The 14,219-nt window shown below is 54.4% G+C and overlaps 7 protein-coding genes across 7 annotated transcripts; 3 read left to right on the top strand and 4 right to left on the bottom strand.

The window, feature by feature from the left end:
- Nucleotides 1–110: 110 nt before the first annotated feature.
- On the top strand, nt 111–1,099 carry BJX67DRAFT_374670 (pyrroline-5-carboxylate reductase; the record flags this gene model as incomplete). The annotated part of the gene is made up of 2 exons (XM_071031583.1): nt 111–147; nt 210–1,099. 2 exons carry the CDS (start codon nt 111–113, stop codon nt 1,097–1,099), a joined length of 927 nt encoding a protein of 308 aa, XP_070882325.1.
- Nucleotides 1,079–2,345, bottom strand: BJX67DRAFT_263650 (uncharacterized protein). The gene has a single exon (XM_071026393.1). The coding sequence runs from the start codon at nt 2,068–2,070 to the stop codon at nt 1,276–1,278; it is 795 nt and encodes a 264-aa protein (XP_070882324.1). The 5' UTR covers nt 2,071–2,345; the 3' UTR covers nt 1,079–1,275.
- Nucleotides 2,346–2,808: 463 nt separating this feature from the next.
- Nucleotides 2,809–3,970, bottom strand: BJX67DRAFT_374669 (pyridoxal phosphate PdxA-domain-containing protein; the record flags this gene model as incomplete). The annotated part of the gene is made up of 2 exons (XM_071031582.1): nt 2,809–3,310; nt 3,360–3,970. 2 exons carry the CDS (start codon nt 3,968–3,970, stop codon nt 2,809–2,811), a joined length of 1,113 nt encoding a protein of 370 aa, XP_070882323.1.
- Nucleotides 3,971–4,177: 207 nt separating this feature from the next.
- BJX67DRAFT_263626 (major facilitator superfamily domain-containing protein) lies at nt 4,178–6,255 on the top strand. The gene is made up of 5 exons (XM_071026392.1): nt 4,178–4,623; nt 4,677–4,926; nt 4,979–5,164; nt 5,224–5,545; nt 5,662–6,255. The coding sequence occupies exons 1-5, from the start codon at nt 4,385–4,387 to the stop codon at nt 6,180–6,182; spliced, it is 1,518 nt and encodes a 505-aa protein (XP_070882322.1). The 5' UTR covers nt 4,178–4,384; the 3' UTR covers nt 6,183–6,255.
- Nucleotides 6,256–6,337: 82 nt separating this feature from the next.
- Nucleotides 6,338–8,628, bottom strand: BJX67DRAFT_384813 (Zn(II)2Cys6 transcription factor; the record flags this gene model as incomplete). The annotated part of the gene is made up of 3 exons (XM_071033727.1): nt 6,338–8,315; nt 8,363–8,495; nt 8,547–8,628. The coding sequence occupies 3 exons, from the start codon at nt 8,626–8,628 to the stop codon at nt 6,338–6,340; spliced, it is 2,193 nt and encodes a 730-aa protein (XP_070882321.1).
- Nucleotides 8,629–11,206: 2,578 nt separating this feature from the next.
- BJX67DRAFT_374666 (uncharacterized protein) lies at nt 11,207–12,542 on the top strand (the record flags this gene model as incomplete). The annotated part of the gene is made up of 2 exons (XM_071031581.1): nt 11,207–11,390; nt 11,440–12,542. 2 exons carry the CDS (start codon nt 11,207–11,209, stop codon nt 12,540–12,542), a joined length of 1,287 nt encoding a protein of 428 aa, XP_070882320.1.
- A 639-nt stretch (nt 12,543–13,181) lies between these two features.
- BJX67DRAFT_364131 (uncharacterized protein) lies at nt 13,182–13,968 on the bottom strand (the record flags this gene model as incomplete). Its single annotated transcript, XM_071030153.1, has 2 exons — nt 13,585–13,968; nt 13,182–13,473 (listed from the first exon to the last, which is right to left on the bottom strand). Coding segments are annotated over exons 1-2 (464 nt in total), but the record flags the coding sequence as incomplete, so codon positions are not given.
- Between the last annotated feature and the right edge of the window lie 251 nt (nt 13,969–14,219).

The raw sequence follows: 14,219 nt of genomic DNA, 5'->3' as shown, positions 1-14,219 counted from the left end.
CGCGCTTAGTCATTATGCGCTCGACTCCAAGACGCCTGCTCAAGAACCTCGACTCACTCACGATTCACTCATCCATAAATAACCTTGGAAGGACAAGGCGGTTTATCAACATGGAAACCAATCTAACTCTCGCAATAATAGGATGCGGTATGCCCTTCCCCACAACCAAACAGGGCCTACATAGAGACACAAACCAACCACGACAACAGGTAACATGGGCTCCGCAATCCTCAGCGGAATCCTAGACGCAGACGCAACAACCACAACCACAACCAACACTACCAGCAAGGAATCGCCCTTCTCACGCATAATAGCATGCACGGGGACCCAGGCGTCCGCCGAGAAGCTACGAAAGCGCTACGCCGGGCACGCATCAAGCATCGTCCTGGACTTCCGGTCCGGCGATAACTGCGCCGCCGCGGCGCAATCTGATGTCGTCATGCTCGGGTGTAAGCCGTATCTTATTGACGCCGTGCTCGCGGCGGAGGGGGTCGCCGACGCGATGGTCGGGAAGCTAGTTGTTAGTCTTATTGCCGGGAAGACGGTGAGGGTATTATCTGAGTGTATTGCGAAACATGCAAGCGAAGAAGCCGGAGCGGTGGAGGGGAAGGCGGGGGAAAAGGGGACGATTGTCGCGCGGGCAATGCCCAACGTCGCTGCCAGCGTGCGCGAGTCCATGACCGTCGTCGAGCTCGAGGACACCTGTCCCCCGCGGTACGTGCGACTCATCAACTGGATGTTTTCGCAGATCGGGCGGGTCAAGGTGCTCGGCGCGGATACCTTTGACTGCGGGACGATGCTGATGGCGTCGGCGGCTTCCGTCTCGGTTGCTGTGGATGGGCTATTGGACGGGTGTGTTGCGGAGGGGATGCGGCGGGCTGATGCGTCGGAGATCGTGAGTCAGTGTCTACTGGGGCTTGCGAAGTTGCTTCAGGATGGGGAGCACCCGGCTGCGTTGCGCGAGAGTATGGCGTCTCCGAGAGGATGTACGATTCAGGGTTTGTTGACCTTGGAGAAGGCGGGGGTGAGAAGTGCGTTTGCGGAGTCGGTTATCAACGGGACGAGGCACTTGCAGGAATTGCAGAGGAAACAGGAATAGAGATCCATTAATATGTAGATGCATCTATAGAAAGGTATAGCTGCTAACCGCCAGAAACGACGCCTTTCTCTTGCTGCTGAGCCAACAGCGCCAACCAAGGGTATCGATTGGATGTAGAGATATTTACATCACGCCTGAGGGCAATGCAACCAGAGAAGTTCTCCATAGATTCCGTATCAAGTCACCCAATCTCCAATCCTTCGAAGCACCTCTCCATACAGCCCAATCCAATCCAGTCTATTGTTTCCGGCCTCCGGACCATACGTATCTTCGCGGACCCACTTCACCACTTCGGAAAATGACACATCCAGGTAAACCCCGCAGGTGCAAATCAACGGCAACCAGAACCGATTATAAGAGTAAGTGAGCGTCGTAGCCGCATAGATATCACGAAGTGCCTTCACCGAGCAGTGCGACGAAGAGGGCTTCTTGGAGGAGAGAGATCTCATCCGCTGCTCATGAGCCAACAGCCGAACTGCTGCGTCGTAACTATCCGGGTCCTCCTGTGCCGCTAGCTGCGCGAATTTCCGCACGGCTACGACGGTCTCCGTATCGGTGCAGCAAATCTCAAGGACACACCATGGTCGCTGGAGGATAACCAGCAACGCCTCCACGACTGAGCCGTTCCCAATCACGCAATGTTTCTCTATTGTGGCTGCATTGATTAGGAACCAGGGAAGGTGGCGGGCTGCCTTGGCTGATCGAGCGGGAGGGGTGGGTATCGGTGCCGGAACCGGCAAAGAGGCGAGCTGGGCCACGGCGGGAGCTTCCAGGTTCACATAGACAGGTAGGGTTCCGCATATAAGTGATGCGGAGGCCGTCAGTCTGGCGTAGAGAGCGCCATTGTGTTCGAGGTGTCTGAAAGTTGGTGGGAGGGGGGCGCAGGAGTAGATAGCAAAAGTGTCGGGACCAAAGCGGACGCCCCCGCCTTTGTCGAGAGCGGCACAGAGTGTGTCACCGAGAATGACCATCAAAAGGAATTCTCGGGATAGGTGAGAAGCAGTGCATACGAGCGAGAGGAGAGCCAGAGGCCCGAAGAGAGACAGAAGAGACTCGAATTGTGTGTGTTGGAGGAGTGACTGTCTTGCCCCAACGATCACGAGATGCTCAAAATGCACGGCCACGCGCTAAGCCTAACCGGGTCAATAAACTCTTGGAACGGAGACGATCACCTCTATATTCCTGACGGCCTCGAATATGTCGCCACAAGGCTATGGGTAATGAAGTGGACATATTCAATAAAAAACTTGATTCATTTTATGTTCTCTCAAGGCTTGATCCCATCTCGCCCATCAAAATTACTCTAATTATGGGTGTATAATACCCGAGGAAGTGTAAGGATACGAAGGTGATATCATAAGTATACATACAATGTCCTTTCCTTAAGATTATATTTAAATTACACTTCCTCTAATACTTGGCTGGAATAATATTAAGTCGTTCAAATGGCCGTTCTACATGGTATACAGAAAAGATCAGCTCCGTTGGAAAATACGTCGGTGGGGAAACGGAGGAGCGAACCACCAGCCAAGGAAGGTAATAGAAGGTGAGCGTAGTATTCTTCGTGGAGCAGATATGGGCTGCACAGTTTAAATGTTAAAGCTAACAAGAGTGAACGTTTTAAAAAGTGAAATGCAAGTAATATCCGATCCAATACTACTACGACACCCATCTATGTATCTACTCATTCTATGCCCGCAGTCCAATTTTCAGCAACACGAGCTTACCACTTCCACAAGAGCAGGCTGAGAAGACTCAGTCTTCATAGGCACAGTCTCAAGGCCAAGCTGCAGCCCCGACTCCCTCAAAATCCTTCGCTCCGCCATCGTAACGGCAACATCAAACGCGTTCTGGGTACTGGTGACAGCAGCCAGATTCTTCCCGGCAATGTCGAACGCCGTCCCATGCGCGGGCGTCGCAATGGGAATTGGAAGTCCACCCTGCACAGTGACCCCGCCGTCAAATGAGAGGAGTTTCATGGCAATCTGTCCCTGGTCGTGGTACATTGTGACAATCCCGTCGAAGTGCTGTCTCTTGAGGAAGATGGTGTCGCACGGGAACGGGCCCTGGACGTCGATGCCGCTTTCGTGAGCAGCCTCGACTGCGGGCCGGATGTGGTCTATCTCTTGACGACCGAATGCGCCGTTCTCGCCGTTGTGCGGGTTTAGTGCGCACACGCCGAGCCGGGGGGATTCAATCCCGGATTCCCATCTAACCTGTCAACTGGGGACGAGACAAATTTGATTGCTTGGGAGCATACCTCAGCCGGTGCAGGAGCTCAATAGCCTTGAGTGTTGACTCCTTCGTAATGCGCTGCGCAACCTCCTCCACCCCGATATGGCTCGTAACACGGCCAGTCCACAGCGGTCCAGCAATGTTGATTTCGCTGGTAACGCCCTTAAAGTCCAACTGATTCGCGAACCAGCGCAGTTCGTCCTCTTCCGTCATCCCCGCGAGTTTCAGGGAACTCTTGTTCAACGGCGCAAAGACAATAGCGTCAATCTCACCGGCCTGTACTAACTTCAGTGCCCTCTTTAGCTGGTGAATGCTACGTGCCCCGCTAGCCTTGGAGACCTCGCCCCGGGTCGCCGGATACTGTGCAGCGCTGTTGTCGTCGAGTATTTGGATGCCGTGCGGCCCAGCAGGTTCGGAGCCGGGAGATATGGCGACATCTACGTCTCCTGCGTCGGATATCGCAGATTGAAATTCGGGTTTGTCAGCCAGCAGCACGATGTCGGCTCTTTGGCGGTTTACGGGGTTGCTGAGGAGCTTGGCGATTAACTCTGGCCCTATGCCAGACGGATCGCCTAGTGTGACGGCGATGCGTGGGCGTCGGGGGAGGGGGAGTTGAGGATCGATTGCCTCAACCATGGTGGTGTCGATTTTGAGAGATTAATGGGATGAGAAGGATGAATGAAGATCTAGGGTAGAGCGTTTATGCAAGAGAGGGAGATGTTATCGTCTTGGTTGATCGCCGACGACCTCGACTCGTGATCGCGATGTTAAGAGGCAGTACTTTGGGAGCCCGACACGGCGCTTTTGCCGATGGTCCAGCTCAGAGCCGCCGAACTGGCCCTCAGGAACTGGAATCTCATGCCACTGGATCTTACAGTGATCGACACCGCTGTGGAGCACGGCGCTTTCGCCGACCAAAAGTCTCTCCGCATTCCCCGTGGGGACTCGGTCCCTGCGTCAACTCATGCGCCCTCTCTATATAAACAGTATCATGGCTCCTGAAGCTCCGTCTCTCCATTCCATTGCTTGTCTTTGAAGCCGGTCGTCGAAATGTCTCGCTCCGGAGAGAAAGAAACTAGCCTCAACCAGCATGTCGAGCGCGCCTCGATCGACACCGACTTGAACGGCAAAGAGGCCGCCGACGACATTGCTGCGGCCCAGCAAATCGCAACGCAATGGGTAGACGGCACGCCGGAGGAGAAGAGACTTGTGCGCAAGCTCGACTGGCGCATCCTCCCGTGTACCTGGGTCCTGTATCTCCTCGGATACCTTGACCGGGCCAACATTGGGTACGTAGCAGCTAACCCAAGCCAAAGAGGTATCGCCACTCTAACGGCGTTAGAAATGCCAAAACTGGCGGCCTCGAGGACGACTTCGGCCTCTCCTCGTCTCAGTACTCGATCATAGTCCTCTTGTTTTTCGTCTCCTACCTCATCTTCGAGGTCCCAGCCAACATGATCCTCACTCGTGTCCGGCCCAGCGTGTTCCTCCCTGGACTTGGCCTTGTCTGGGGTACGTTCGCTGCGCTGATGGGGGCGACGCAGAATTGGTCGCAGTTGGCTGGCATGCGATTCCTACTTGGGTTTGCAGAGGTACGTGGTCTAGATACGAAGAACAAAAAGGTCAACTCGCTAAATCTTACAGGCTGGTTTCGCCCCCGGGTGTGCTTTCTTCCTATCGTCATGGTACCGGCGGTACGAACTAGCAACACGCTATGCGCTGCTGTACACCTCTGTCCCTCTCGCTGGAGCAATCTCTGGCCTCCTCGCAGGCGTGATAACCGAGCATATGGAGGGCGTGTCCGGTCTTCCAGGCTGGAGATGGCTATTCGTCAGTGCCACACAACACATGGCCGGAACCTCCCTACATACCTACTAATCAACTCCCAGATCCTTGAGGGCCTCGGCTCCATTACCGCCGCAGTAATAATCTACTTCCTGATGCCAGACTACCCCTCGAACAGCAAGCGCTTCCTCAACGAAGAGGAGAGCATCCTCGCGTGCAACCGGCTCGCCGTCGACGGCATCGGCCTGACACAGGGCAATGGCGCCGAGAATATCCCGCACTGGGTTGCGTTCAAGATGACGTGTCGCGACTGGCGGGTGTGGGCTCAATGTTTCCTCTTCGTGCTCGTCACAGGCTCGCAGACGATGCAGTATTTCATTCCGACGCTTGTCGAGAGTTTCGGGTGGACGGGGTCGGATGGGCAGTGTAAGTTCCCATGATCCTATCATTCCTCCTCCTCCTCCTCCTACTACTACTACTGCTTCTACTACTACCAGTGAATATTGCAAATGGCACTTACTAACTGTCAACCCCCCGTATAGACCACACAATCCCCGCCTACATGGCCGCCCTAGTCTACGTCGTAACCAGCTGCTACCTCGCAGACCGGTACAAAGCAAAATGGCAATTCATATGCGGCCTCTCCGGCCTGGGCTGTATTCTCTTCATCGCAGTCGCCACAATCAACGACAACAAGGACACCCTGACAGCACAATACGTGCTCACGATCTTCGCCTTCGGGACCATCTACGGGTGCTCCCCGCTCGTCAAGACATGGGTCAGCGACGTGATCCCGCAGCCCGCGGCGAAGCGCGCGATCGCAATCGCCCTGATCAATGCGATCGGGAACGCGTCCTCGATTTACTCGAGCTGGTTGTGGCCGGATGAGGATGCGCCGAGGTACATTGCCGGGTTTGCGACTACGACGTCGTGGTTGGGGGTGCTTTGTGGGGCGACGGTGGTGTTTGCGTATTTCTTTGAGAAGTTTCCTGTTCAGAGAGCGGACCATGCGAGTGTTATGGCCGGGGAGTTGAGGGCGAGAAGGATCAGGATGAAGGCATAGTTAACTACTTTGTTGGGGAATTAGGGCTAGTTAATCAGATCTCGAATCAAGTAGGACAGCCCGCCAGCCTGGAGAGTATGCTACGAAAATGAAATGTAGTAGAATCTACTTGTATTGTCGCTGATTCTTTACTTCCAGTCCAACAAGACAACAGATCATAGAAACCCCAACTCAGAATCCACAGCCTCAATCCCAAACAGGAACCCGTCATCAAACCGCCAGTCCAAGTCCCCCGTTAGATCAAACGGATCCTGCTGCCGAAGACTAACATTGCCACTGGAATTGACATCCCCCACTGCTTGTAAAGTGTCATTCCTCTCGCTTTGAAGCACATCGTCCCGGTAAACCTGATCGATCCCACCACCGTGAGACCTCTGCCCCGCGCCATCTCGCTCAGTTGCACCCGGTCCAGCCACCCACGGCCTTTTCGAGGCAGTCACAGGCAGAGTCTGAATTTCTTTGCTCCGTGGCAACGAGTACAGAAAGCTATCGGCGTCTCTACCAGGCGAGAACCGCTGGAGGAGCTCTCGGAGCCCCGTGACGACCTGTCGAACGACGTGTCTCTGGCTCGCGTTGTCGGCGACTTGGGATAGCACACAGACGAGACTCTCGACGCTCGTCAGTGCTGTCTTCGTGTGAAAGTTTAGGCCGTACCCAGCCAGGTCCCGGGGGAGGTGGAGGGTGCTGTCGTTGCCGAGGCCGGAGGTAGAGTCAGAATTAGGGTTTCCAGAAGGGTTAGAGACGGAGTCAGGCTTCCCAAAAACGACGGCCATTTTGAGGAGGAATGACGCGCAGACTGCGATCATGGCGTGCATGAAGATCGGAAGGCCGATTAGCGCTTTTTGGAGGTCGGCGTCCTCGACGATGAGCTTTGCTGTGTTCATTGCTGTCATGATGGCGATGTTGGACGCCTCTTGTCTCTCCCAGTTCATGTCGAGGCTCACCGGTGTGGTCGCGGAAATTCCGCGGAGCGCTACAGAGTTAAGCTGGAACCGGGCTAGGTGGTAATACAGCGCGTTTGCAGCAGGTGGGATCAGGCTATCCCTCGCGGACCCCAGAACCCCGGCTTCCTTGGCCTGGTGCTCGAGACGCCACTGGTCAACGGAGATATCGAATTCCTTCAGGCGCTCGAAGTCTGGCCCGCTCAGCTCGAGGTCCGGGTCACATCCGTGCATGAAGTACCCGCTCGCCAGGATACGGAAGAGCTTGACTTGCGCGACGAGGCCGTGGTCGCCCTTCGACGAGAGGCCGCTTGTGAGTAGTTTCTCGGCATTACGAATGGCCGCGTCCTCGTGCATGAGCGGGGGGCGACCATATGCGAGCGCGAACTGGTGGTCGCATACATACAGGACGTACCAGAGGCGGACACGCTCATATGACTCCAGCGACCCGCGCGCGAACTGCAGGGAGGACTTGTGCAGGTTCATTTCCGTTGCTACGCGGACGGCGCGGCTGCACAGAGCCCAGCTTAAACTTGTGAGGTAGAGTGCGCCAATGCAGAGGGCGCGGATGATGTCCAGGTTTTGGCAGCGGAGGAGGCATGAACCTCTCATTAGGGAGACGAAGGCGCCGTATGTGGCGTGGAGGGATTGTTCGCGACTTGGGATATGTAGGGCGGCTACGGTGAGGACGACGGCTACTAGTAGCGAAGAGGATTGCCTCGCCTCGCGGAGGGACTTGTGCGAGCAGAGCATTCCGTCCCACAGGAGCGGGTTGATGTAGGAGCGGTAGTGGTCGAAGAGGAATTCGGCTTCGGAGACTGGGAGGACGCCTTGGGCGATGAAGTCGGGGCCGTTGACGCCAGCCGGATCGACGCGGATGAGCTGCGAGTTGTTTGGGTCGGTGAGGTTGTAGAGGTTGTTCATGGGGAGGGGGACGAGGTCTGAGTCGTCTTGATGTCCGCGGAGACCGACAGAAGGGCCTTCGGGGGTGAAGTTGAAGTTGCCGTCGACGGATTCCGAGTGAACGGTGCTTATTGGCGACAGCGTCTGCATGGGGGCTGCTGCTTCATGGCCGTCCGATAGGGCACGCAGTGCATCAGCGTCGGCAAGGCCAGGGAGGTTATTGTGACGTAGAAGATGCTCGACGGCATCTTTAAGCCGGTCAATCGTCGCCGCAGCTTGTGCTTTCCATCTACGACTATTAGCGGTGATCTTTCTGATAGAGACAAGGGGACGTACAGGGCATCTTCATCTATAAACTTCTGGGCAAAATTGTGAGGGACGCAGTGAATGCCACTCCTCAGGCACTTGTTGCACGCTGTTTGGCCAGGCTGCACAAAGCACTTGATCTTGTGCTTCTTGCACTCGGCGCCTGAGTTGATCAGCTGTGGTCATTCGCATGATATTGGGGGTTCCTCCTTACAAGCCCGAGTGAGCCGCGGCTTCTCAGCAGCATTCGTCCGAGCAACTTCGTCATTGAGCCTTGCACGCTTGTTACTGCTCATACTGAGAAGACAATTTCGAATGAATCGGTTCCATTCATTCTGAAGTCGGCAGAATAGCCGACTTTATGAGATGAGGCCTCGGTAAAAGCGCCGACCAAGCGTCAGTTGGAGCAACTGGAAGACCACGTGCAGCGTCGGGACTCCTCCGGGCTCATCATCCACCTTGGGGAACCCATCTCTGCTCTGGATGGCAGCAATAGAGGTTACGAACCGGCACTTCGAGTCGATTGGATTGGGCCACGTCTGCCAAAACACAGCTTTTTGCCGTTCACTGCAGACCCTGCGCCCATGTGTTCCGCTAGAACAGCCATGTGAGCCATGTACTCAAGCATTCTCTGGTGAGGAGGCACAGGAGAGTCTCTCGAGATTTGGTCATGTTCAGGCTTGGTGATCTGGGATCATATGCTTTCAATGGGACTTTCAGATCCAACGCAATGCAATGCTTTCCTCCACCTTCCTCTTCTCTGTCGCCTTTAATCTCGTTCTGAAATCATGCCCGACCCTGCCAATTCGCCGATCGAACTGTTCGACCAAATCATCGCAGCTGCTCTTCGGATTCAACCATGTAGCGATTACGACTGTCCTTACGACTTTTACGACGGAACAGACGTTCGGCAACTTTAGCAGACCGCTGCGTGTAAATCACCGCTGGCACAACACCTTTCTTTTTAAGGCCATACTCAAGATGATCCTACCGCGGTACTCGTCACGCATACTCATCGCTATGGAAATTACTGCGGACTGTCCTTACCAATACATAGCTCGCAGAAACAGTGCAGTCTCTCAATGTTGGAAACTGGGGGTACTACTCGGATGTCCTGCGGGTTGATAAGGTGGCCATCCGTCTACTTTCCCGGCCTCCAGATCCTGGCCATATATGGTCTAAACACACCGGCAATCGCGTCTCTTGCAAGGCGCGACACCAGAGTATGGCGAGCACAGCACCTGCGCCTTGTGATAAGCAATGCCTCGACATGCACCACTTCCGATGTCCAGGTCCTTATAAGCTTGCCACAATTCCTAAACTCGCCTTGCAATTAGCTGGGAGTATATATTACGGATTGACGGAGGTCCGGCGCCTAGAATATCAGTTCCTGAGCTCTGGGGTGCCTTACAAAAACATCGGGAAACTCTAGAGCATCTGGAGGTCTTCAACTACAAAAAGACCTTTCGGTCCGTAGGCGACCCCGATCCAGGCCACTTTGGCCCACTCCAGCCATTCTTACGGTTAAAACGCCTCGATACTCAATTAGACATTCTTCTCGATGCGATGCGAAAGGATTCAGCACCAATCCGCTTAAAAGATCCCTGCCGCAGAGTCTCGATTCTCTGGTGCGCCATCTTGGATTGGCAAGCGAAACCACGCCCAACTTCGACACCGAGCTTCAGGCGGTGGTGGCCGTTACTATCATCTGATACAGCATGCTGAGGAGCCTAGAAACCGCGAAGAGCTCGAGCTATTAGGTCCCGAGCCCTACTCAGGTCTCCGGTCACTCAGCAAGAAAGCCGGGACACGTTTGCACTTTGCTTGCCGCCATAGACGCACGCATCCGCCGAAGATCTGCCACTTCCATCGTGGAGGGGCCCGCGAGTGGTTTTGGCGCAAGACATGGAATCTCCGACTCGACGGGATTCAAAGGATGCGACTCATGATGGACCTACTCTCGGCGCCTGTCATTTGGGACCTGCCGGAGCCCAAAACCCAAAACAGCGCGGAGCGATGCACTTATGGTATTTCAGAACAGTGTTCCCGCCAGTGATTCATAAGATAGATTATTCGTACCCTGACTTCCGCTGAGACGTTGATTTTCTCCCGATGGGAGCGAAGATGACTGCAAGGCCCTCAAGACGCAGGTGAAGACGGGTTCGACCCGAAAGCAGAGGTCCAGAGGCATACGACTCAACAATGGTTTCCTGGACGGTGAGGATACCACTCTATCAATGCGACGCACAGAGGATCGACTCATGAATGATGGGGATAACGAACGACTGGGCCAGCCATATCTTAAGCAACTGGCTGCAAAGGTCAACGGAACGTATTTGAAACAAATATGATCCAAGCGCTATGCATTGGAGCGCAGTGAGAATGGGATTGACGAGTGGGTGATCAGGATTTTTGCTGGCTGAGGCTGGAGTCGAGCGTTTCCAACTCGCTCGTCAAAGGCGACGTCTCACCACCTGGGATTTATGTGTCCTGACATGTACAGCCCCGATCACCAGAACGCAATACAGGACGTCCGAGCATCACAGCAGAAGAAAGCTCCTTCTTTTTCTTGAAGATCCAAAGCTCCGGGAAGGACAATCCCATTGCGTGACCCCGCTTCTCTGAGTCATCTTCGCAGCCACGTTTTCTGGCATCTCATTTCACCAATCAACAACCGTCTATAGCAGTCAAGCTTAAGTCTATTAGATGAACCATTCTTTATTTGGCTTGGCGGTTTCTTTTCGATTGGCCAGTGAGTCAGCTTGAAGAGCATTACTAATGCCTCCAAGAGCGAGGGCTGACTTCAAAAAGGCTCGAGACTCTCTCGAGGCCGTTCTCCCAAATCTCTCCCTGGGGCCTCCAAGTACCGGCACCATGAGACGGACAATAGACTGCAGCCACATGCTCAGCATGGAGATCCATGTGAAAGGCCCCCAGGATCAGAGTCCAACGCGGCAGTTTGTCTCCTCTTTCGCAACGGGCGAGAGAATCGACGGGCTAGTTGTGATCCTGTCACAGAATGATCTAATTTTTGATAATATGCACATCCATTTCCTCGGTAGATTCCTAGATCCATAATAAAGCGTTCATAGACTAACCTAGGACAGGGGAGCAAAGCACCAGCATCCCAAGCAATACCCCCAGTAAAGCACACCACCAAGTCATCAAACTCGTACAAGATATCGACCCTTCAACACTTCCAAACCCCAAGGTCTTCCAAAAGGGCCGAAGATATAATATCCCGTTCTCCTTCGAGGTGCCGGACTACCTACCTGCTTCTTCCTGCCCGCACTCCGCGCACCCCCTTATCAAAGCAGCCCATCTTCACCCTCCCCCCAGCATCGGCGAGGCAGCCATTGCCGGCTTCGGCGGCAAACTCCGCGACGACCTCGCCCCGGAAGGCTGTAAAACCGTCTACTCGATCTACGCCAAGCTCGAGCGACCGAACATAACAACGGGACTCCAAGAAACTATCATAGAGCGCATCCTCAAAGTCCGAATCAAGCCACTGGCCGGCGATGTTCCGCTCCCGGATGTGCCGCTGGGCAGCCTTGCAGACGACTATAGCCTCTACCAGGAAGGAAATATCCAAGACAGCAAATCGAAATCCCCGACTGGCCAACTCGCCGTCACACTCGAGCAACCGGAATGCTTCTGGCTCCCGCTCCGAGACCCCATTAGTTTGATTAGCAAGGCTGTTCGGCTATTTTTCGTCTATACGCCGTCCAACCCGCAGGCCACCCTGCCAGTCGAGCCGCCAGACCTCAAATCCCTCCGCGCCCAAATCGTAGCAACAACCCTCTACACGACCAAATTCGACGATACCCAGCCCCCGCCCAAGCAGCGCAACTTCTTCAACCGCCCGATCAACTTCCGCGATGCCGAGCTCCCAATATCCATCCCCTCTCTCCCGCGCCTGCGCTGGACGCGTGATGAAACCGGAGTAGAGACAGGGGCAGGGCCGTCCTATACCGCGACCCTACTGGTCCCCGTAACTCTTCCCATGGAGAAAAAACTCGTCCCGACATTCCACTCCTGCCTCATCTCACGGATCTACAGTCTCAGCTTCCAGCTTAGCGTCCATGGCTCGTCGTCGACTTTTCGGCTTCGCGCGCCGATGCAGATTGCCGCGGAGCGGGACCCGAGCGCCCTGCCTTCATATAATGCGTCGGTAGGGGTTATAGGTGAATTGAACGAGTCTGACCTTTGAGTGTGGTTGATTTAGTGAGTATTAGGAGGATGAACATGGTGAGTCCTGTCCTGTCCTGGCTTGTCAGTGTGGTTATTATCAAGTTGAATTCATCAGCGCCTTCAACAATAGCCCCTTTTATTATCTAACTTTGCAGGCCCTCTGTTTAACAAGTATCCTGTATTGGGCCCTTCCTTCTCTTGTGTACGATTGTACTGTCCTTGAGACAGCTAGTTCAACACTCCAGTTCAACACCACATAACGCCCGCTTCGTCGGTAAATAGTTAGCAATCAATTGCATTCTACATATCATCCAACCCGTTGACTATCAGTGCGTATGACAAGGAATAGCTCAAAGCAGACCCCAAGAGTGGTAATTTGCTGCGAGTTCTAAACAAGTGTGGCAACTGCCGACTAGGGATGCAGGTGTGACCCTCCCATCATACAAACCATAACTATCCCTAACTATCCCTAGTCACCGTCCCAAATTAAGAGAGCTGCTGAAACTTAACATGATGCACCTCATACCCCCCAATGCTCCCAATCACCAAACCCCCGCTCTCCTTCACCTCCTCCCTCTCCGTCGCCTTCACCCTCGCCTCAAGCGATGTCCACGAAATAACAGCATAGTGGCCCTTCCCCTTCGCCCCCTCCGCTCCACCCTGCGCAATCTCCTCAACCACAGGACCCCTCACATACCCCAGACATCCCTCTGATTGGGCCCCGATCGCCAACGTCTGCGAGACAGCCCCGTCGAACCCCTCACCGATACGGTAGAAAGTTGCGAGCTCGGAAACGGGCCCGTCAAGAACCTTGTTTATCGCGTCCGGGTCGATCTGCAGATGGATTACTTCTGGTTCCGCAGCGAGAATCGGGGTCAGCACGGCAAAGAGCTCCGTGTAGTCTTTGCCAGAGTTCTCGAAGGCACGGTGGTATGAGATGTCGGTCCAGTCTGGCAATGTTAGTATACCTTTTTTATGTTCTTTTCTCGTACCGTATACCACTGTCTTCTCTGGTGCGGGCGGAGAAGTCGGGGAGGAAGGAGGGGGTGAGGGGAATGTACTAATCATCATCTGAATCTTATTCGCATCTTCCTCCCAGCGGCCCCATCTCAGTCCGCGGAAACCCTCCTGTCTCGCGATGATGGTGTTCAGGCGTGAGACTGGCTCTTCAGGGTTTGTGCCCGGGTGGAAGGTGAGGATGACGACTTCGGTTACTGGGACGTGCGCTGACATATTGTCCGTCAGGTTGATCACAACTTGAAGTCAGGAGGTTGTGCTGTGCTGAGTTGTGTTGTTCGTGAAGGAAGAGTTGTCCGGGTCCGGGTTGACTGTGTTTATGTACCTCCCCTCCTCAGGCTGGCGAAGATAAATGCTCAATTCACAGACTCAGCCTCATGAAAGGATTAAATGCTGAGGTCAGATTGTGTTTAGTGGTGAATATGGCCCGCCTGATAATCCCCGCGTGCTTTGGTTTACTCGTCCCCACCGAAGCTTTGTTGCTTTGCGGGGCTGATTGGAGGGGCAGACCGTTGGAGGCCGTGGCGCACCATCTTCCATCTGAGGGTCGAGAATGAGGCGGGGGACTCCTGGAGACGTGAAGGAGAAGGATATTCTCGGACAGAACTCTTTCTTGACTCTGTGAAAACACTGGGGTTACTGGATGGTGTGCCGAGGCCTAGAAGGATAGGACGAGGCA

This window comes from Aspergillus lucknowensis (assembly GCF_044049455.1).
Source record: "Aspergillus lucknowensis strain CBS 449.75 chromosome Unknown BJX67scaffold_53, whole genome shotgun sequence".
Classification (NCBI taxonomy): Eukaryota; Fungi; Ascomycota; class Eurotiomycetes; order Eurotiales; family Aspergillaceae; genus Aspergillus; species Aspergillus lucknowensis.
This window is presented reverse-complemented; position numbering and strand designations above follow the sequence as displayed.

What these genes read in the sequence shown, in the direction of transcription:
- BJX67DRAFT_263650 (XM_071026393.1), bottom strand. Translation starts at nt 2,070, where the DNA reads ATGGTCATTCTCGGTGACACACTCTGTGCCGCTCTCGACAAAGGCGGG.
- BJX67DRAFT_263626 (XM_071026392.1), top strand. Translation starts at nt 4,385, where the DNA reads ATGTCTCGCTCCGGAGAGAAAGAAACTAGCCTCAACCAGCATGTCGAG. An exon ending in CTTGACCGGGCCAACATTGG is followed by an intron (nt 4,624 to 4,676) that starts GTACGTAGCAGC and finishes TAACGGCGTTAG; the next exon opens with AAATGCCAAAACTGGCGGCC. An exon ending in CAGGCTGGAGATGGCTATTC is followed by an intron (nt 5,165 to 5,223) that starts GTCAGTGCCACA and finishes ATCAACTCCCAG; the next exon opens with ATCCTTGAGGGCCTCGGCTC.